Below are 20,569 nucleotides of genomic sequence, written 5' to 3' on the forward strand. Positions count from 1 at the left end.
CTGCATGTGGATCCAATTCTCAGCCTGCTCATTTGCCTGCCTGAATGCCAACATGTTACATGTATCATGAAGAAAACAATGATCTGAACTTTTATCTTAAGATGTTTGTGATGTATTCATGCAATAAAATTTGAAGTAGTAAAATTGCATTTCAGATTAATTTCAAACGATTTTCAGTTGCACCCTTCTGGGAAAAAAAAGTGGGATGGCATGTTTTGGCACCTAAATGAAAAAATAAAGTTACTGCTTGATGGAATTAAGTATTAAAATGCATTTGATATGCAATCAATTTTATTTTGTCGCACTAAAATACAACTGCATTGCATGTGTTGTAAAAAAGAAAAAAAAAAGAAAATGTCATACTAAAATTTTACACACATTAATTACACACATTAATTTGAAAGAAATGATCACATTAAAAATTGTGACTGTACATACAGTAAATATTTACAAACGTGATACTTAGAGTCGTTCCATACAAGGGTAAGTAAATGAACACATTATTATTTTTGTTGAGGGGTGGGGAGGCTATTTCTTCAACTTTAAGAAAGAACAGAAATCAGTACACATGATTTCTTTAGATAATCTCATGTTTCTTCAATGGTTTCAAACATGTTCTCATGTTTCTTCAATCTCATGATCTACAATTGATGCCCGGGTGCTGCAGAAAATGGTTGCCCACTGCTCTGGGTGTGCGTGTCCACGGTTTGCAATGTTTGTGCTCACTACACCTAATGTGTGCACTAACTTGGATGGGTTAAATCAGGGGTAGGCAAGTTCGGCCCTAGAGAGCCGCTGTCCTGCAGAGTTTGGCTCCAACACTGAGAAAAACCTCACCTGCCTATAGCCTTAGTAATCCTGAAGAGATTGATTAGCTTGTTCAGGTGTGTTTGATTAGGGTTGGAACTAAATTCTGCAGGACAGTGGCTCTCTAGGACCGAACTTGCCTACACCTTGGTTAAATGCAGAGGACAAATTCCCAGTAGGGGTTGGTTACTATACTTGACCTTTACTATCACTGTCACTGTTTGGTTCTCACTCCAAAAGGGGCTTTACATCACTAAATATAGAAAGTTTAAATAATATCTAAATAAAGTAAAAATATATTTAGTCAATACACATGCAAAAGTTGGACTAATAATTTTAGAGCAACAGCATTTATTAAAGCACTACAGTATTTTAACTTCAGTTAAAAACAGTTTTTCCTCTTGGAAACTAACTAAGTAAGGACCCCCCAAATAATCTGTGATCAGATGCAGCAATGTCACAGTGAACATGCCACGATATGTACTGAGGTATCATTCTGGTATCCATGTCAGTGTTGGAGAGACTATTTGAATAGCAAAGACATGATTTGCATGGATTCAAAGTCTGTCTTTTATGCCACGTGTCTTAATTCATATTTCATTTAAATTTTGTGTGGAATGGTGGATACTCACTGAGACGGCCACATGAAGTATTAATGAAAATATAGCACTCATTTATGATACCACACATTTAGGGTTTGTCTCTGGAGTAGACTTAGTTTACTCGGAAGTTTTGGGATAGGTTGATGGCAAGTTGGCAGGGTCAGAAATCACTGAATTACTGAAAATAATTAATTGAATTGCTTTTTGTTAAATAACATTTAATCATTTTTTTCTCATTTATTCTACATTGGCCCATCAAGCATAATATGGGTTTTAATTATATAATAATGTAATATAATTAGAAAAATGCTGTCATGAAGGAAAGAAAAAAAAAGTCCCTGGAAATCCAGAGGGTACTGTCCCTAAGAACAAAACTGAAGAGACAATTAACCCAAAAATAATTAATGAATAAAAATCTATTTACATTTACTCACCCTCATGACTTTCTTTATTTAGCAAAACACTAAATTAAATATTTAATATTTTGAGTAGACTTTCCCTTTAATTTCCACCAATTCAAGATGTATTGACAGAATGCGCTTTGCCATGATCTCAGCACTCACACACAGATCACATTCACATTTTCACTGACTCAGAGGTAAAAAAAAAACATTCAATCACCTAACACAAGTTAAATGTGGACAGGATGTTCCGCAGAATGGTGTCCTTCACAGCGTTAAAAACAAAGCGGATATTTTCAGTGTCGGTTGCACATGTGAAATGTGCATAGATGTGTTTATTTGTGTCCCTGTTCTGTTCCTCATACATACTCAAGATGAACTTCATTGCGACCTCTGCATCCTTTTTAGGGCCTGTTGAGTAAGCAGATAACACAGATTTCATTATGTCAGTGGATTCAGTGGCACTGCAGCAGTGTTGGAGGGTAACTAACATAAACATTTTTAGTAGTATGATAGCAGTATAAACCAGAGTAATAGCTTTTCTTTTTAAATATATCATCATTTTATTGTTTTAAAAATAGCTTACCCCACACTGCACTCAGAATCTTTACCACAATTGACATCTTAATTTATTTTTATTTAATAAACACTGCATAAAATAAGACTTGTCAGAGAATGTGTCTTTAAAGTCATTATGAAACAGAAGTTGCAATCATTTTTCTTCATTATATGACGTATATACAAGTAAAACGGCTTCTTGAACTATATATTTTTTTTAAATGAACTAGATTTCGTCCTGGAATTGATTAGATCATTGGATTGTTGTCGTTTGCTAATTGCTGCGATCTCACGTAAGTGACAGGTTGCTGAACGGGAGGTCTTGGTCTTGTCCTCACGCCAGTGAAACCATCATAAGGGAATAGAAGAGATGGCGTTGTAAGGGGCAGGGGAAATTATTTTTATTAAAAATTATGAGGTCACATGAATTAAAAATAATAATAATAATGTGCACAGATAAATCACTTAAAATAAATACTGCAATATTCAAACATTTTGTTCCATTGTACTGGCAGATTTTTTCTCTTCACTTACACTGTTTTTAACTTAAAACAAGGTTTTACCTAAAAAAACAACTGTTTGTACCTAAAACAAATGAAAAATCTGAAAGTTTGGAAAGACAAATTATTCTATGAAAACAAGAGTTATGTAGTTCTTATGCAGTGTTGCTTCTCAAGTAAATGTACCTTGTTTAAATGATTTTTATATATTTTAACTGAAAAATAAGACAAAAATGCTTGGAATAGTAATTTAAGCCATGTTGTTGGCACTCCAACCTGTATACTGTGGAAAATATGTTACAAGGTCTGACTTTGAGATCTTCTCCTTCAGGATATCTGTCTTGTTGAGGAAGAGGATGATAGATGACTCCTGGAACCAGGGGTAAGAGATGATTGTCTTAAAAAGTGCCTTACTCTCCTCCATGCGGTTCTGTAGTGGTAGAACATCATATTAACAAAATAAACCACCATGAATCCAGAGTTTATCTGTCAAATGAATCACCTATGATGTAATGACGGCAAATCTTAATTAACCGTAAGAGCTATTCGAGAATGCAAGGAAGTGGGCTAACCTCATTCGCACACTCATATAAGACCTGATCGTACTCGCTCAGAGCCACCAGGTAGATGATGGAAGTAACGTTTTCAAAACAATGGATCCACTTCCGTCTTTCTGACTTTTGGCCTCCGACGTCAACCATTCTGCAGCAACAGCAGGGATTTTATAATTTACAAAATGAGTTAAAATAATTTACAAAAATTGTATCATTTACAGTCATCTTCACACCACCAATAAATTAAGAGCTACCTGAATATGACAGTCTGAAGGTCAAAGATGTACTCAATGATGCCTGTGGTTGGAACTCGGACTCGTAGAATATCCTGCAGAGTCGGCAAGTAAAAAGCTGAAGATATTCTGTCAATGTCATCGAGGTAACTAGTAAAGAGGGGGAAAAAAACATTAAAATACCTTTAAAATGATTTGTCCTGAACCCAATGAACACCAAAGCTCACCAAACACAGAATTAAGAATATTTCAGATTTGCTTGATAAAGCAATACAAAACATTTGTTCTTAAATTACCAAGCATAAGCCATGATAATTTTCTGTTTTCATAGATCTGTAGTATGTTTGATTGTGAACAAAAAAATGTACTCATTCAAGGCATACATTTTATCAGTTCATGAATTCCCTGGGAATCAAAATCAAACCTTGCCGTTGCTAGTGTCATGCTGTACAGTCTGAACTATACAGGTATTAAAGGCACACTATGCAATAATTTTACCTTAATACAACAGCTTCAAAGTAATTTCGGTGGTAAACAAACTCATATTAGGGCGAATCATCCTGGTAGTAAAGCTTGGGGGGGACGCCGCTGGAAAAACCAGCAATGCAAGTTTGAGAGGAGCGCCCCCGACAAATCTTGCGAGAATCATGAAATGCTTCACACATCAACAACAACATATGAAGCACGAAGACACTTGCGCGCATTTCAGACGTGATACTCGAGTCGAAGATGGAAAAGTAAAGAAAACGCGTCGGAAGAGACAAGGAAAAGAGAATCTGACCGCGTGAGGAACCGGACAAGAGTCCCACTCGGTCGGGCATTTACTCGTTGGCGCGAGCTAAAAAGCAGCACTGGATGCAACAGCAATGCTGACCTGGCGATCTTGTTGATGGACTAGTAAGTAAATATCTTATTTGTAAACTTGTTTGCGTTCTATATTGTATGTTGTTGCGCTTGCTTGTAGTATGTCATTTTTTACGATGCTGTTCATTCATCCATTGTGGATAATTAGACCAGTCCAATAATTTATCATGAGATTATCATGAGAGCAGTTGTCAATATCTCACATAATTATCAGAACACAAATAAGCCAAGAGGTTGTAAAAAGTGTAAACGAGCACAATTTGCAAACTATTATGATGAATTGCAATAATCATGTCAAATGACATCACAACGGCGAATGTTATGAAATAATGCGATGTACATTTAACTTTATTGATGTCATCTGGCATTTTGTAATGTTTACATTACAATCAAAAAACACAAATGAAATTATACAGTAGTCCTAGACTATAGGCAATTTACTTGTGATTTAGCAGCAATCATGTAAAAACGTTATAAGCCAGCAAACGCAGTAGGCTACTTTATTATTAAAAAGTAGTCTAACACTTGACATATAGTTATTATTATCTTTTTACCATCATCAGTAGTTCAGTAGACTATGCAGTATGCAGTAGCCTAATATTTGTATGAAATCGTGAAACATTACCTGGTCAATATCTTCGGACTCTATCTGTGCCTGTTGCATGCCCGACGCTTCTATCCTACCGAACAGGTACCAGTGTGGGGGGTGGGGTGGGGGTATTTACAACAGTGCAAGTATTCCACAGCGACTCTAGGGGTCGCTGTTTGACAAAAACAGAATTCCTGCATAGTGTGCCTTTAAAAATAGCAAAGAGCAGTTTTCTTCTAAATTGTTTGTAGAGCTCTTACAAAAAGCACTATAACAGTATCAGGTGGTAAATAGCAGGTTTTTTTGTATGTATATACTAGTCAAGTCAAGTCACCTTTATTTTAATAGGGTATATTAATACAATAGTAATTGTTTTAATGCAGCTTCACAATGTGGGCCAGTTCTGCTTCATTTGTTCTGTTTATGGCTGACATGCGACATTGCTATGGCTTAATTGTGGCCCAAACCTGGCAAACAGGAGCGGTCCGCCCAAGTGCCATCATTCCACGCGATATATGGGCCTGATAAAAGTGTCAAGTGTGGGCCAGATCTAGGCCACAGCAATTTTGCTATTTGGGATTCAGTTTAATAACTGTAACTTACAGTCTGTAAGGTTAATTCATTGTGAAACAAGTTCAAATCAGCTATGAAGCACCTCAGTATTCATAGCAGCTCAATATATTCATATTTATATTCCATAGTATTAACATGGTATTCCAAAAGAATATTATGGAAAATGCTCAAAAATGTGGTGGTTCTATTCCAAAGAATACTATGAAAAATGTAAAAAAATGTGGTTGTTATATTATATGTCCAAAAAACAAACAAAAAATGCTATAGTTGCCTGTATAATACAATGGTTCTTTTCACTGCACTTACTATTTGGTAGAGTCTGACAGCTGGAACTCTCTCCTGCGTTCAAAGCATTTCTGCAGGCCTTGGTCATTCCACATACTCTTGATGGCTTCAGCATATTTAGCCTCCAGTGACAGTACTGTTTCGGGGATCACATTTTTAAGCATTGCAGCATATGTCTACAACACAGAGATAAATTTCAGTCTTCTCTCTTTCTTTTTTTTTTTCTTTTTTTTGAGGGGAGAGATAATACATGTTTAGTTAAATATTATATATAAATATGTCAAATGAAACATTTCATTTGTCTTAGAATTTCTGGTGCATACTGTGTTTTTTCCATCAGCAAAGGGGATTTTCAGGTTCTCCATTGCTTGAAGCATGTTGTGGATGGAAACAATGATATTTTGGAACACCAGCTTGGCATAGGCACTCCTGTCTTCCTCATTGTAGCCCCTGCCATGTATAATTCTCATCTGCTTGATGAAAGTGCTCTTCCCGCTCTCCCCTGTGCCTGTGAAGGAACATGGAAAGTTTTATCTGTGAGACATAATCCGATGGTTACGATGGTTACTGTGTAGCTACTTGAAAAGTTTCTTGTGAGAGAAAGCTGTACCATTTGCATTAAAGGGATAGTTTAACCAAAAACCTAAGTTCTGTCATCCTGTCATTTAAACCATCTCATTTTGCAGCTTTATCTGGTCACCATCCAGTTTCATTTTATGAAAAATAATTGCTTTTGGACTAAGTGTCTCTATTTGTGTTCCATGAGGAAACATTCTGTATGTGTTGCAAACAATATTATGGTGAGTAAATGATGACAGAGATAAGGGTTAGGTTTATTTTTGGGTGATTATTCACTTAAATATAAAGGGCATAGCTAGTGGACTACTGCAGAATTGCTGCAGTGAATGGCTAAACGTGTGTTCACTACTCACTGCTACTAATGTGTGTGCACTAACTTGGATGGGTTAAATGCAGAGGACAAATTCCGACTATGGGTTATCATACTTGGCATTCACGTCACTTCACTTTATTGCTGCTCCCTTTTTTTCATCTCAGTTTTGAATTTGTCTTTAAAAACTGTTCACTTTTTTTCAGACCAGTTCACACTGCTTGCTTGCTTACACAAACCATATGGTGACCAGGGGCTGTAAAAAAAAGGCTAAATCAAAACAAAACAATCCATAAAGCAAACAAAACAAAAAAGTAACAAAGCTCGCAACAAAACATAAAATTAGTCCCTTTTATTTATTCCAGAATATTCCAAAGGTCAGGCAAAGCAATCAAATATTCCAAAAGCAGTTTGAGAACTTTTTGTTATAAACAGATCATAATCCATTCATCCATTCATCCATTTTCCAAATCACTTGTTGCATGGAGCCTTTCCCCGCATCTCAGGTAGGCAGATAAACACCCTGGACAAATGGCCAATCCATCACAGGGCTAAACAGACTGAAATATTTCTGTTTCTTCATTGTTCACTAATAATTGTCCAAAGTTGTCTTCTACTTATTAAAATTTTGTTTGTAGCGAAAATCAACTTGGCCAATCTTCAAAATATCTCTATTTTTGTTAAATAGAAGAAAGAAAGTCATATTAGTTTGACACAACATGATGTTAAATAAATGACACATTTGTGTGTGTTTGGGGAGGGGAGGCTAGGTGAAAAATCCGTTTATAATATTACTGTTCTAACTGTTATTTTGCAGACAGTCAACTTTACCAACAATTTTCTCACACAAAAGGATCTATTTGCTCATTTTTAGAAACACATAAAGACAAAGACTTCTGGTATGGATTTACTAGTTTGCATATTTGCCTTAGGATATAAACATTGTGATTGTGTCATCAAAATGGTCTGCCAGTAAGGTGTGAATGATTTGTATATGATTTGTATTAATATGAAACCATAGTTAAACTATATTTAGACACAACTTTTCAATATAATAATCTATAGACTGTAATACATCAACTTACATAATTTAAACGACTTGCCGTATATTTGCTGGGTGATTGTGAGTATTGTGGTTGATTATTGATGATTGTTTTATCTTTGTGTCTCTGTTTGAGGCCGTCAAAAGCATATTTTACTTGACTACTAAATTTGTTGAGTTTAATAAAACAAAACCATGTATGATGCCACCCACAAATAAATCGTTCCAACATCACAGCGCTGCATACTGATCTATTAACTTGTCAAACAGGTCTGACAATTTTGCTGAAAGGGTGCAGATTACTTTCACAATTATAACAAGGAAACACTGGATAAGCTCATTCATCTGTTCTTTTATTAAACTAGTATCAACTTAACTGATCAGAAACAAAATGAAACTAAAATATAAAATAAAATAAGTAGAAACAAAGGAAAACATAAAAGAATCTGAATCACATGAATAAATGCTTAAATGCAATACTCTAAAAACAAGTTAAAATCCTTGATTTTTCAGGTTGAACTGTGAGTTGATCCTATCACTATCCTATGTGTGAGGAATTCACAGAATGTTCTTGTTTGCATGCTTATCCTGACATGCTTATTTCAGATTCATTAAGAATAGAAAAAAAGAATGCTATACTGTATGAGATGTGTATGAATGACTTTCCATTGACATCTTTTTGCATGTATTTGCATTGACCACTAACAGTTAGAGGAAATATGTCATCTAAACATCTGAAGAGTGAATTTCATAAGCTGTAAAAAATATTGTATAAAAGTTGTAGCACATATCATCTGACATTGAGTAATTGTGTAAACATTTAGTAAATAAATGATTGTTTAAAGGTTATTCAATTAGGATGCCGAACAACTCAAGTGGTTGATATTGAACATTACAAATTTTTGGGTGTCAATAAAAAGAAATGTACATACATAGACAAACAAACAAACAAACAAACACAAGAAAGTACATACCTAAAAGCAAAAGTTTCAGTTGTCGGGTTGCATCCTTTTTGTCCATTCTAAGCTGTCTCTCAATTTCATGGTGAATCCTGGCACTTTCTCTGTCTTCACCTGACATGCAGCAGTCCCCCATCCTGGACAGCTTGAACCTCCTCCAGTACTTTGCAGTTAATACATTCATCAGCTCACTTAGCAGTGTTAAAAGAACTGTCTTCAAGAAACTCTATAGGAACACGCCTACTCAGGAGAGGCTTGATGCTTGATTTACAGGTGAAGTTTCTTCCTTATTCAATGGATGGGGTGGGTAGTGTCACGTAAGGCATTTGTTTCCTTTTTCCTCTGAACTAATGTCAGTTGCTCTCCGCTCGTTAAATAATTATTAAAACAAACAAAAAGTATGACTTTCTTCACTGTAAAAAAAAATCCAACTTCCATTTTGTCAGACAAAGTTTAAGTTTGGTGTTATATACAACTTGCTGTGGTAGAAGTAATTTGATATAACCATTTCAGTGTTACACAAGTTAAACAAACTAAGAATGTTAGATAGCACTACACTCAAAAAAATGAACGAGGAAAGTTGTGCACTTTACATAATATATTAATATTTAGTTTACTTATAATAATTGTGTTTTTTGACTTGAAATGTTTTTTTTCTATTAAGGTCCACGTAATTATGTCTCAACTTAACAGTATAAAATCCTTAGCTGTTGTCTAAACACAAACCATTTATGTTAAGTAAAAAATTCCTACATCTAGAGGGTGGCAGTATAGTGCGACTCCAACTGCCATTTTGCCCTAACTTAATTTGATTGTGTTCAATCTGCTTAAATATATGTAAAATGTAAGTTTACTTAATATGTTTGTGTTGGATTACATGAATGGTTTGTGTTGCATTAACTGAAAGTGGACGGTGCTTGTTAGTTCCAAGCATGCTTTGCATATGGTTGAACTAAGAGAGAATAAATGTTCAAATTAAGTGTTATATTATGGGGTTTTTTTTGTGAAAATGTGAAAAGGGGAAGACTTGATAGTGTTTGATTGTGTTTAATGTTCAATTACATTGGAATTATTAGAACCATTTAAATTACATTGGTAATACCATTGTGGAGAAGAGTAGAGAATTTTGTTTGGCTGTGGACTGATTTAATTATATTCATCTGCTTTGGTTGAAGAAGCATGTAAATCTTAGCATTTAAGAGGCTAATTTGTGCTATTGCTAGCAATTAGCTAGCTATAGTCTATCAATTTAATTATGTGTCTCTAAAATAAATGAAATATGAATGGATGACTACTTTATTTGGGTCGCATAAAATTACCAGCCCATTCTCATCACAAGGCGTCATCTAACTGACGCTGTTGACCATGCTTCAACATCCGACGCACAAGGCACCCTTTAGCGTCAATATGAGACGCTAACCCTACCCCAGACCTAAACCTACCCATTACGGAAGCGTCATGTAACTGACGCTAAAAACGGAAGCGTCATCTAACGCCTTTACTTAACGTAAAGGCGTTAGATGACGCGCGAGGATAAGCGTCATCTACCTGACGTTAAAGGGTGCCATGCGCGTCGGATTTGGAAGCATGGTCAAAAGTGTGAATAAAATGACGCCTTGGGATGAGAATGCGTTGAAATTACTTAATTCCATGATGTCGAAGTTACAAGAACAAATTATGTTTGTTTAACGTAACCCAATTATGTTGAACCTGTTGACATAAAAAAGTTAATTAAAGCCAACATATAATTTTTTTGAGTGTTTTATGTAATATCAATGCTCAAGTAACCTTAAAATGGTAGCTGAGTGAACGTGGAATTAGCCAAAAACATTGTTAATTTTGATTTCATAGAACTTCTGGATTTCTATTGTTACCTTTGTTCCCTGATGGAGGGAACGAGACGTGATGTCGATGACTGACAATAGGGGGTTGCACTTGGGAGCCCCAAACACCTCTGATACTTTGAGAAAAGGCTGATGAGAATTGGCGAATGGAATTTGGATGCTACTCCCCCAGACATAAGGGCTTGCATCACTCATTCAGGTTTGTGTTGAGGGGCTGAGACAGTGTCCCGGCTATTTCAGCATGCACTTCAGCTTTTTGGCAGTAGGGACACGACGTCTCATTCCCTCCATCAGGGAACAAAGGTCAGAATAGTAACCAAGACTTTACCAATCTGTTGGTCACTTAGACGTAGTGTTGATGACTGACACTAGGAGTCCCCCAGGGAAAACCCCACAACAGCTGAGCCATGTTACAAGGTTTTGGTGGTGCATATGTTGGCAAGCCCCGCATGCCGGGTAACAAGGGCACTCGCAACATCGTAACCTACTCAACGCCCCACAGAGCGGAAAGTCTTGGCTGAGTAAACCGGATGCATATCAGCGCGAGATGGATCTGGAAGCACTAGCCGATTGTGTAACAGAGAGACTGTGGCTGTGTAGCTCGACCAAGTGAAGGAGGTATGTGATTGTAACAAATTCCCTACCGAAAATGTCCCTACTAAGCACACACTTATCAAGATGGTTACAGAGTCGATTGATGCTGTAATTGATAGCGAGGACGAAGACGTAGCGAAGCACTATTTGTATTCATTGTTTTATTTCACGGAGGCGCAGGGAGACAGAGAGGATGAGGAAAATGGCGGCAGCAATAAAAACGAGACAGACATCTCACATGTTGAAAAGGACAAAGTGGACAATGAGGCAGATTCACAGAAAAATAACTCTCAACTGCAGATTGGAAATACGCAGATGAGAAATAAAATGGAAAAAATGAAAGGGAAAGAGGGTGCAATAGAAAAATAACAATAATTTATTGACCTGGCCCCTGAAGTCCCTGTGAGGAGGGATTCCGAAGTCTGCGGTCAGATTGGAGAGAGTGGGCAAACCGATAAAGGATAAAGATGGTGCATATTTCAGTACAGAGCATATTCAGTAAAAGTTTCTAAGCTCTGTTGGCACAGGTTTGATCAGTGATTATATTTAATTTCAGCAGAGGCTGTACCTGAACGATTCAAACATCTCAGATGAAATGTTGATAAACAAAATGAATGAAGCAGCTGGTGATGAGACAGAGAGACTAAATAAACAAAAGAAGAACACAGGAAGTAAAGTGGCAAAAGAACATAAACTGTGTCCAGAAATGCAGGCTCATCCATGCAGACAGGATGAAATGACCGCCAAAGTATTGGTTCAGAACTTCAAGTGATGTTGTCAGGTAGAAATGCAGGGAGACACCAGCCGTGGAGGGGCAGAGAGAATCAGAGATAGATGAGATGGTTAAACTCCAGAGAGGGTCAGAAAAGGTCAAAACAACTCTCTTGAGCGTATGGCCAATGGAAGATTCAGCTAAAGAAAGGAATGCAGAACTTGTCTCAAGAAAGGTGCACAAGATTGGAAAAAATCATTGGTCCTAGATGTATAGTTGACTGCTTAAACTTGTAAGGTGTTCTCTGGGACACAGTCCCAGCTCATCATTGTCAGGAACCAATCAGACTCAACATTCCTGTACCCCATGGATCGCTCACGAATCTCTTTCATCATTCAACAATTATCTGGAACAGCATTGAGATGGGCTGAGTCGCTGTGGACAAGGGAAGCTGAGGTTCTCACATCTTTGCAAAGTTTTGTAAACCATTTCAAGGAAGTGTTTGGACAACCAGTCAGTGATTCATCCGCCGGCGATAAATTGATGCAGCTTCGTCAAGACAAGAAATCTGTTTCTGAATATTCCATTGAATTTTGAACTTTAGCCTAAGTTAGTGGTTGGAATGAAAGAGCTCTCCTGGCAGTTTATCGCCTTGGTTTAAATCCTGCACTCCGTCTTCAAATGCCTATCTATGATGATAATCTGGGACTGGAAAAGTTCATACAGCAAGCTCTCCGTGTACATCAAAGATCTCAGAGTTGTTATCAGGATGCTCACCACTCTCCTGTCACGTCCCCTCAAGTTCTCAAAGAGCCTGTGTCCGAAAACCCACCAGAAAAGATTCAAGTCGACACTCATCGGCTTACCCCGACAGAACGCGCACGTCGTGGAGAGTTGAAATTATGCTTTTACTGTGGTGTTGAAGGTCACTTTCTCTTGGCATGTCCCACTCGACCAACTAGACTGACGGTAAGCTCCGTTCAAGACCACCTCGCTGTCTCAACACCATTGACGATTCCTGTAACCTTGAAATCCCGAAATTTCCATGTATCTGTAGCCGCCATCATTGACTCTGGGTCAGCAGGGAACTTTATATCGGGACGGCTCTGTAAGGAACTCAACCTCCGGAAAATCAACACTCCCAAGCCATACTCCATCCATGCAGTGACTGGCGAGCGGTTTAACAAAGGGTATGTCACTTCTCAGATAACACCCATCCAGCTAAGTATTGAAAATAGTCACCACGAAATGTTCGAACCTCTCATTCTCAAGAATAGTCAAGTGGACATAATTCTTGGTCGTCCATGGCTCATTCATCATCAACCTACCATAAAATGGCAGTCTGGTAAGATCAAAAGTTGGGGATGTCATTGCCCTCTTGAAGTCACACACCCTGCTCCAACCGGTGCCAAACCGCAAGAAGTGCTAACAGTGAGTACCACATCCATCGAAAGCCCCAAAGAAAATCTATCTACGAATATCCCCTCCTGCTATGCTTCGTTCTCTGACATTTTTAATCCAGTTACTGTCTCTAATTTACCTCCACATCGGCCTTGGGATTGTGCCATAGATCTGGTTCCTGGCACATCAATTCCCAAGGGCAGAATTTACTCCCTGTCAATCCCCGAACAAGAATCCATGCGTAAGTACATCGAGGAAGCTCTGCAACAAGGCTACATTCGCCCGTCCACATCACCTGCTGCTGCTAGCTTCTTTTTCGTTCCCAAGAAGGATAGGGGTTTAAGACCATGTATCGACTACAGAGCCCTAAATCAAATCTTCGTGAAATTCAGTTACCCACTACCTCTCATCCCATCAGCTCTTGAGCAGCTCCGAGAAGCCTAAATGTTCACCAAGTTGGATTTAAGGAGTGCATACAATCTGGTCAGAATTTGCGAAGGGGATGAGTGGAAACTGCTTTCATTACGCCTGCAGGGCACTATGAATATCTGGTCATGCCCAATGGATTGGTAAACGCCCCTTCCATTTTCCAGAGTTTTATGGATGAGGTACCGTGGGATTTCCTCGGAAAGTTTGTGTTGGTGTATATCGATGATATTCTTATTTTCTCCAAAGATCCAGTTGAACATCAACTCCATGTGTCCCTGGTACTACAAAGACTACGAAAATTCACTCTGTTCCTGAAAGCTGAGAAGTGCACATTTCATCAGACCAGTGTCGAGTTCATGGGTTATCAACTTAGTGAGAAAGGAGTGGGAATGGATGATCGGAAGACTGAAGCTATCCTGTCTTTGCCAACACCTCAGTCTGTTAAGGAACTCCAGAGATTCCTCGGTTTCGCCAATTTTTGTCTACGATTTATACACCAATACAGCACCTTAACAGCTCCTCTAACCTCCTTGCTAAAGGGAAAACCGAAGACACTTCTCTGGACCCCAGAAGCGGAACTCGCTTTCAAGTCACTCAAAGCGGCATTCACCACTGCACCCTTGCTCCATCACCCAGATTTCAATTTCAAACCCACGTTTCCATTTCAAGATCTCGTATCGTCCAGGATCCAAGAACACTAGAGCAGATGCTCTTTCTCGTATCCATGCCCCAGAAGTTCTGACTGAAGAACCCGACACCATCCTGCCTGAAAAGTTATTTGTCAGTCCCATCCAGTGGGAAATCAACGAACAACTACTAAAATTGTCACAAGAACAACCCAGAATTCCCGGATGTCCCCCCGAGAAGATCTACGTGCCTGAAGATTTCCGCAGCTCTCTGATTTCCTCAGCTCACTCCTCTGTAGGCACTGGTCATCCCGGGATAAGCAAAACTCTATCCACTCTTCGACTCAAGTATTGGTGGCCCAATATGCAGCAGGACATCACGGAGTTCATACAAGGATGCATTCCCTGTGCCATGTCTAAAGTTCCCAGAAATCTCCCAGCAGGTAAAGTCATGCATCTTCCTGTCCCACAAAGACCCTGGTCCACATTGGGGTCGATTTCGTCACCGATCTTCCCAACTCTGACTACAACACTTGTATCCTCGTGGCCATCGATCGGTTCTCCAAGGCATGTAGACTGATTCCCCTGAAGGGTCTTCCGACAGCCTTTGTCACCACGGAATTATTAATGGAGCACATCTTCCGAAACTTCGGTATCCCAGAAGACATTGTGTCCAACAGGGGACCCCAATTCATCTCCCGGGTTTGGCGAGCGTTTTTCAATCTCATGAACGTGACGGTAAGCCTATCATCAGGGTACCATCCGCAAACAAATGGCCAAACCGAGAGAAAGATCCAAAATGTTGGGGGTTTCTTGCGCACGTTTTGCCACTTCAACCAAAACATCTGGAGTCGGTATCTGATTTGGGCAGAGTACGCACAAAACTCCCTCAGACAGTCATCCACGCAGTTAACTCCTTTCCAGTGTGTGCTCTTTGGGTAATGTCAGGAACCAATCAGACTCAGCATCCCTCACCACACAACGATCACTCTCCCCAGAATACTAATCACCCGCACCTGTTCACAATCAGCAAGTCCCATAAGAACACTCACTACAGCCTCAGTCTTTGTCAAGCCTCCAACGGGAACAGACCATTACTCACTGTCCTCTGAAGTCTCTGATGCAACCAGTACCCGCTAAGTAAACGTATACTCACCTGTGAATTACTAACCTCTGTATCCTTGTTCTGCTGTCTTCAGAAATCCAGTCTGAATCCATGTTTCCTGAGACCCGGTGTTCATCTGAACTTCCTGTGTTAACGCTGAGTTTACTAGCTTGAAACTGCATCTGAAAGAGAAGAGACAAGTATTAATGAACTGTGACTGCTTGACATCAACTAACCTGAAGATAACCTGCTCACCTGTAATCTGCCCCGCACGTTGTGATCTTCACTGAATCTGCACCTGAACTTTGAATACTCACCTTTGCACTTGTGTCACATTTAAAGGATAATTCCGGTATTTAACACTTTGAGTCTATTTTGTAGTTTGTTTTGAATGAACTAGAGTGGTGGACTTAGAAATTTTGACAATGGGTCCTGTCTCGATTTTTGACTATTTTAGGATCGCCTCTGACCGCTTCAGAGTGGATGTCTATGGGCATGCTCAAACATGTCCTTAAAACAACCCTTAACGTTCATTTACAAAACTGTGCAACTCACCGAGTGGTTAGTGGTGTTCGTTGATGTTCCAAAACAAGTGGCGTAGCGAAATACAGTTTCTGTCGTGTTTTATTTGCCATTTTTTAAAATCACATTGATGTCTGCTGAAGGACTCAGTGCTCGTTGATATTACTGCGCTACCGGAAACGGAAAGGGGTCTCTTTACATTTGGTTGTAGTCTTTTCGCTCGGTTCTCCGTCTCTCAGAAGGCTAGCGTGAGCAGAGCAACTGTGCTCCCGGAGTAGCGAAATAAACAAACAAAAAATCCTTACATCTAAAATGGATTATGAAAGGTGGATTCTGGAGGAGTTTCTGACCGCACAAATTCTTGCCATATTCGACTGTGACTTTTTTTACGGTGCCTAGACACCGTCCAGCGTCCTTGTTGTCGCCATCAAGTGGTCGGGAGTGTGCTTACGCTTCAGATTCAAATATCGAGCGGAAGTTTATACGCGGTTGTGAGGTATCTGAAAAATAGTTCCACTATAGCAAATAACACGGATTGAAAGCATACATTGCGCCGATATATTTGTTTTTAATTATCAACGAACACCACTAACCACTCGGTGAGTTGCACAGTTTTGAAAACGAACGTTAAGGGTTGTTTTAAGGACATGTTTGAGCATGCCCATAGACATCCACTCTGAAGCGGTCAGAGGCGATCCTAAAATAGTCAAAAAGTCGAGACAGGACCCATCGTCAACATTTCTAAGTCCACCACTCTAGTTCATCCAAAACGAACTACAAAATAGACTTAAAGTGTTAAATACCGGAATTATCCCCGTGCCTGTATCCTGACAATCATCAATTAGGAATGTAAGAATATTTGCTTTCCCCACATTGTGACACGTAACCAGAGTGAGGTGTTGGACATTATCATATGAATCTTTGGCATAGGCCCCATCCGTAGCTTGTAATCCGAGGGTACGGAATGTGCATTTCCTGCCTGAAGATGAAGCCAGGGGCGCAGCCGACCCCCAAAGAACGGTAAAGAAAAGTATACCCACCAGTCGTGTATCCTGTAGATCCTAAAACATAGAAAGAAAAAATAGTTAACATAAAATAAGCATGATGGAACGTGGAATGCCTCACAGGCCGATAGCTTAATTAGTAAAGAGGGACACTTTCATCATTTTGGGAAACAGAGAACCTGTAAGGTACTATGTGAAGACGTGTATTATGCAATTTTATATTTTCTGCTGCTGTATTTACATTTATACATTTATGCATTTGGCTGAAAATTTTATCCAAAGTGACTTACATTACATTTCAAGATATACATTTACATTCTTATCAGTTCTTGCTTTCCCTGGATAACGAACCCATGACCTTAGCTTTATAAATAGCTTTATAAACCAATGCTTTACTGTTTGAGCTACAGGAAAGACGTGTTAAAGGGTAATAGTGGAACATTAAACTGAAAATGAGGGCTAACATATCTGCATAGAGACAAGCTATTGAAAGCCACAAGTGATAGACCATACAGAGCAAGGCCGCTATGGACCACACAGAGACAAGGTCGTGACAGACCACACTGAGCCAGGCCACGCTGGGCCACACGGCCTTGATAGACCACAGAGACAAGACCGAGATCAGACATGCGACCTTGGTAGACCACAGAGACAAGGCCGCAATCAGCCACAACGGCCTCTAATGCCATACAGAACATGAGGTAAGATCACACGGCTTGGCTTGTGCTGGACTTTTTGTCATTTCCGGTTGTGAGAACGCTTGGCGCGGTTGTGCTGCCGCTTCACGCTGGTACCTGTCTGTCTGCTGCTGTTACGTTCGTGTCTTTTCTTGGATATGTTTTTCTCTGTTTCAACCCTCCTGGATTATTCGCTGGACTACTCTCATACCCTCTAAATTTTTGTGAATTCGCTGGACTATTCTGAAAACTTTTGGATAACTGGATAACTGACCTGGGTGTCCCTGTGATCCCTCACACAGATCGGCTGCGAGTCCTCTCCGTCAATATCCTGTCATCCCTCTCGACACCTGATACTGTGAGTCTCCACTCTCTTTGTCATTTGTCTTTTGCGATGTAAATCCTTAGTATGGTTGGGTAGCCGTCCCTTCTGAGGATTGTTGATTCCGACGTGGTTCTGGCTAACGCAGTGAAACCGATAAACTGTTGTGTTAGGTCGAAAGGGGGTCATCACTCGTCATGTCGTCACATATACACTGGCAGTTTCTGTTTTTGTTTTTTGGTGGTCTTATCTGGATCTTCCTGTCTGTCGATGAGACGAATCACAGTTTTTTCCCCAAGATGGCTTTGCAATATTCCGTTGCTCATCTCAGATCATTAAAAGGAGTTTCCCGCCTGGCTCCTGATACTTATAAACGCTGTGAACAGCTCGAGGTTTTACGCCGACCTCGCTACATTCACCGGTCGCGGAAAAAACTCCGGAATTATTATTACTCGCCCCCCAATAATATTCCGGTTGTCTCTACCATCACCCGTGTTCTGGATACAACACAACTGGATAAAAGACATAGACATATCAACTTTGGAAATTTAAGATCGCTGCGTCCTGATCCTGACCTCGGAATCTGCAGACGTGCATCACCTGACCTGCGATGTGCGCTGCTAAACACCCGCTCTCTAACTGATAAAGCATCACTATTGAATGACATAATCATTGACACTGACCTGGACATGCTATTTCTAACGGAAACCTGGCAGGTGCCAAATGACTATTTGAGCTTAAACCTCTTAACGCCGCCTGGATACATCTTTTTTTCTCAACCACGTCTTCATCGCAGAGGTGGAGGGCTGGTTGTAGTTTGCCGTGAGACTATTAAAATATCCAAGATTGAGTTACACGATGTTGCAACATTTGAATATTTAGCGCTGAAAATGACGGGCCAAACGTCACTGGCGGTAATCTTAATTTACCGACCACCAAAAAGTCCCTCTGACTTTTTTTCTGATATTAGTGAGATACTTACTCTTGTCTGTGCTTGTCATTCATCTGTTATTTTGCTTGGTGATTTTAACATACATGAAAACACTGCACAATGCAAAGAGTTGATGTCAGTATTGGACTGTTTCAACTTGTTTCAAAATGTAACTTTTGCCACTCACTCCAGAGGCCACATACTGGATCTCATATGTACATCTGGCTTGAATAATATTCTTGTTAACGGCTCTGATTTTGCACTTTCAGACCACAAACTTATAAATTTCAGTTGTAGTTTTCCAATATCTATGTCTCCTCAGAAGAAAATGCTGACCTATTGTAAAATTAACTCTGTTAATTCAACTTCTTTTTCTGCTTCTATAAGGGCTTCTACTTTATCAGAATGTCTACTGTCTAACCATCCATCAGAAATCTGCTGTACTTACAATAATGCTCTGTCTCAAATACTTGATATGCATGCCCCTGTTAAAACTAGACTGGTTCCATCTACTCGTGCCTCACCCTGGTTCACTCCTGAACTTCGGATGATGAAAACTGAGGGTCGCCATCTAGAAAGACTATACAGGAAAACTGGACTCATTGTGCACTCTTTAGCTTTTAAAGAACACCTGCTCAACTACCGGACCGTCCTTAACAATGCAAGATCCACTTATTTCTCCTCCACTATTAGAAATTCCTCGTGCAGACCCAAATCACTCTTTGCTATGGTTAACAAACTAACAAATCCACCACAACATGTTATGTCAGGCTCTGTGGAGCTTGTAAATAGCTTCTCTAAATTCTTTTCAGACAAATTGATGTCTATCACTTCTTCCATCACCAAAAACAAGCATACAAGCGACTCAAACTTAATGATAACTGGACCAGCCCACTTGTCAAACCCTCTCTCTACTTTTACTCTGACTACTCCTGTTGCCATAAGTGACCTAATTGTGAAGTCTAATTCTACATCCTGCCGGCTCGATCCTACACCTACTGTTCTACTTAAGAAGTGTGTCCTCGAGGTCGCACCATTCATAACTCACATGATAAACTGTAGTTTAGCCCGTGCCATTGTCCCAGCGGAATTAAAAACTGCTGCAGTGACTCCCATTCTTAAAAAACCTGGCCTTGATCACCTAAACATGGACAATTACAGACCGATATCAAACCTAACATTCTTAAGCAAAATCCTTGAAAAGGTTGTTGCTTCTCAATTACGCTCTTATTTGGATATGAATGGTCTTTTTGATCCTTTTCAGTCGGGTTTTCGACCATCTCACAGCACTGAAACTGCTCTTCTGTGTGTGGTTAACGACATTCTCTCATCGATGGATTCAGGGTTAATAAACATCTTGATGCTCCTTGATCTAAGCGCCGCTTTTGACACAGTCTGCCATGAATTGCTTATTTCTCGGCTTTCTGATATTGGTATCACTGGTTCCGCTCTTTCCTGGCTTATTTCCTATATCACTGACAGAATGTATTATATCACCATACGAGGTCATAATTCTGCATCCAAATTTACCTCACCACCAGCTCCG

The 20,569-nt window shown here is 39.5% G+C and overlaps 1 protein-coding gene across 2 annotated transcripts; it reads right to left on the reverse strand.

Annotated features, from left to right (window-relative positions):
* Positions 1-273: 273 nt before the first annotated feature.
* LOC143714915 (guanine nucleotide-binding protein subunit alpha-14-like) lies at positions 274-9,109 on the reverse strand. Of its 2 annotated transcripts, XR_013195650.1 has the most exons (8): positions 8,872-9,109; positions 6,290-6,474; positions 5,988-6,142; positions 3,677-3,805; positions 3,441-3,570; positions 3,145-3,298; positions 939-2,221; positions 274-795 (listed from the first exon to the last, which is right to left on the reverse strand). XR_013195650.1 is itself a non-coding variant. In XM_077206388.1 (7 exons), exons 1-7 carry the CDS (start codon positions 9,038-9,040, stop codon positions 2,031-2,033), a joined length of 1,113 nt encoding a protein of 370 aa, XP_077062503.1. In that variant the 5' UTR covers positions 9,041-9,109; the 3' UTR covers positions 274-2,030. The 2 variants fall into 2 exon arrangements, 1 of the variants encoding a protein (XP_077062503.1); XM_077206388.1 differs by having other exon boundaries at positions 274-2,221.
* Positions 9,110-20,569: the final 11,460 nt, after the last annotated feature.

This window comes from Siphateles boraxobius, unplaced genomic scaffold, assembly GCF_051911475.1.
Source record: "Siphateles boraxobius isolate OS27281-9 unplaced genomic scaffold, OSU_SipBor_1 56, whole genome shotgun sequence".
NCBI classification, from domain to species: Eukaryota; Metazoa; Chordata; class Actinopteri; order Cypriniformes; family Leuciscidae; genus Siphateles; species Siphateles boraxobius.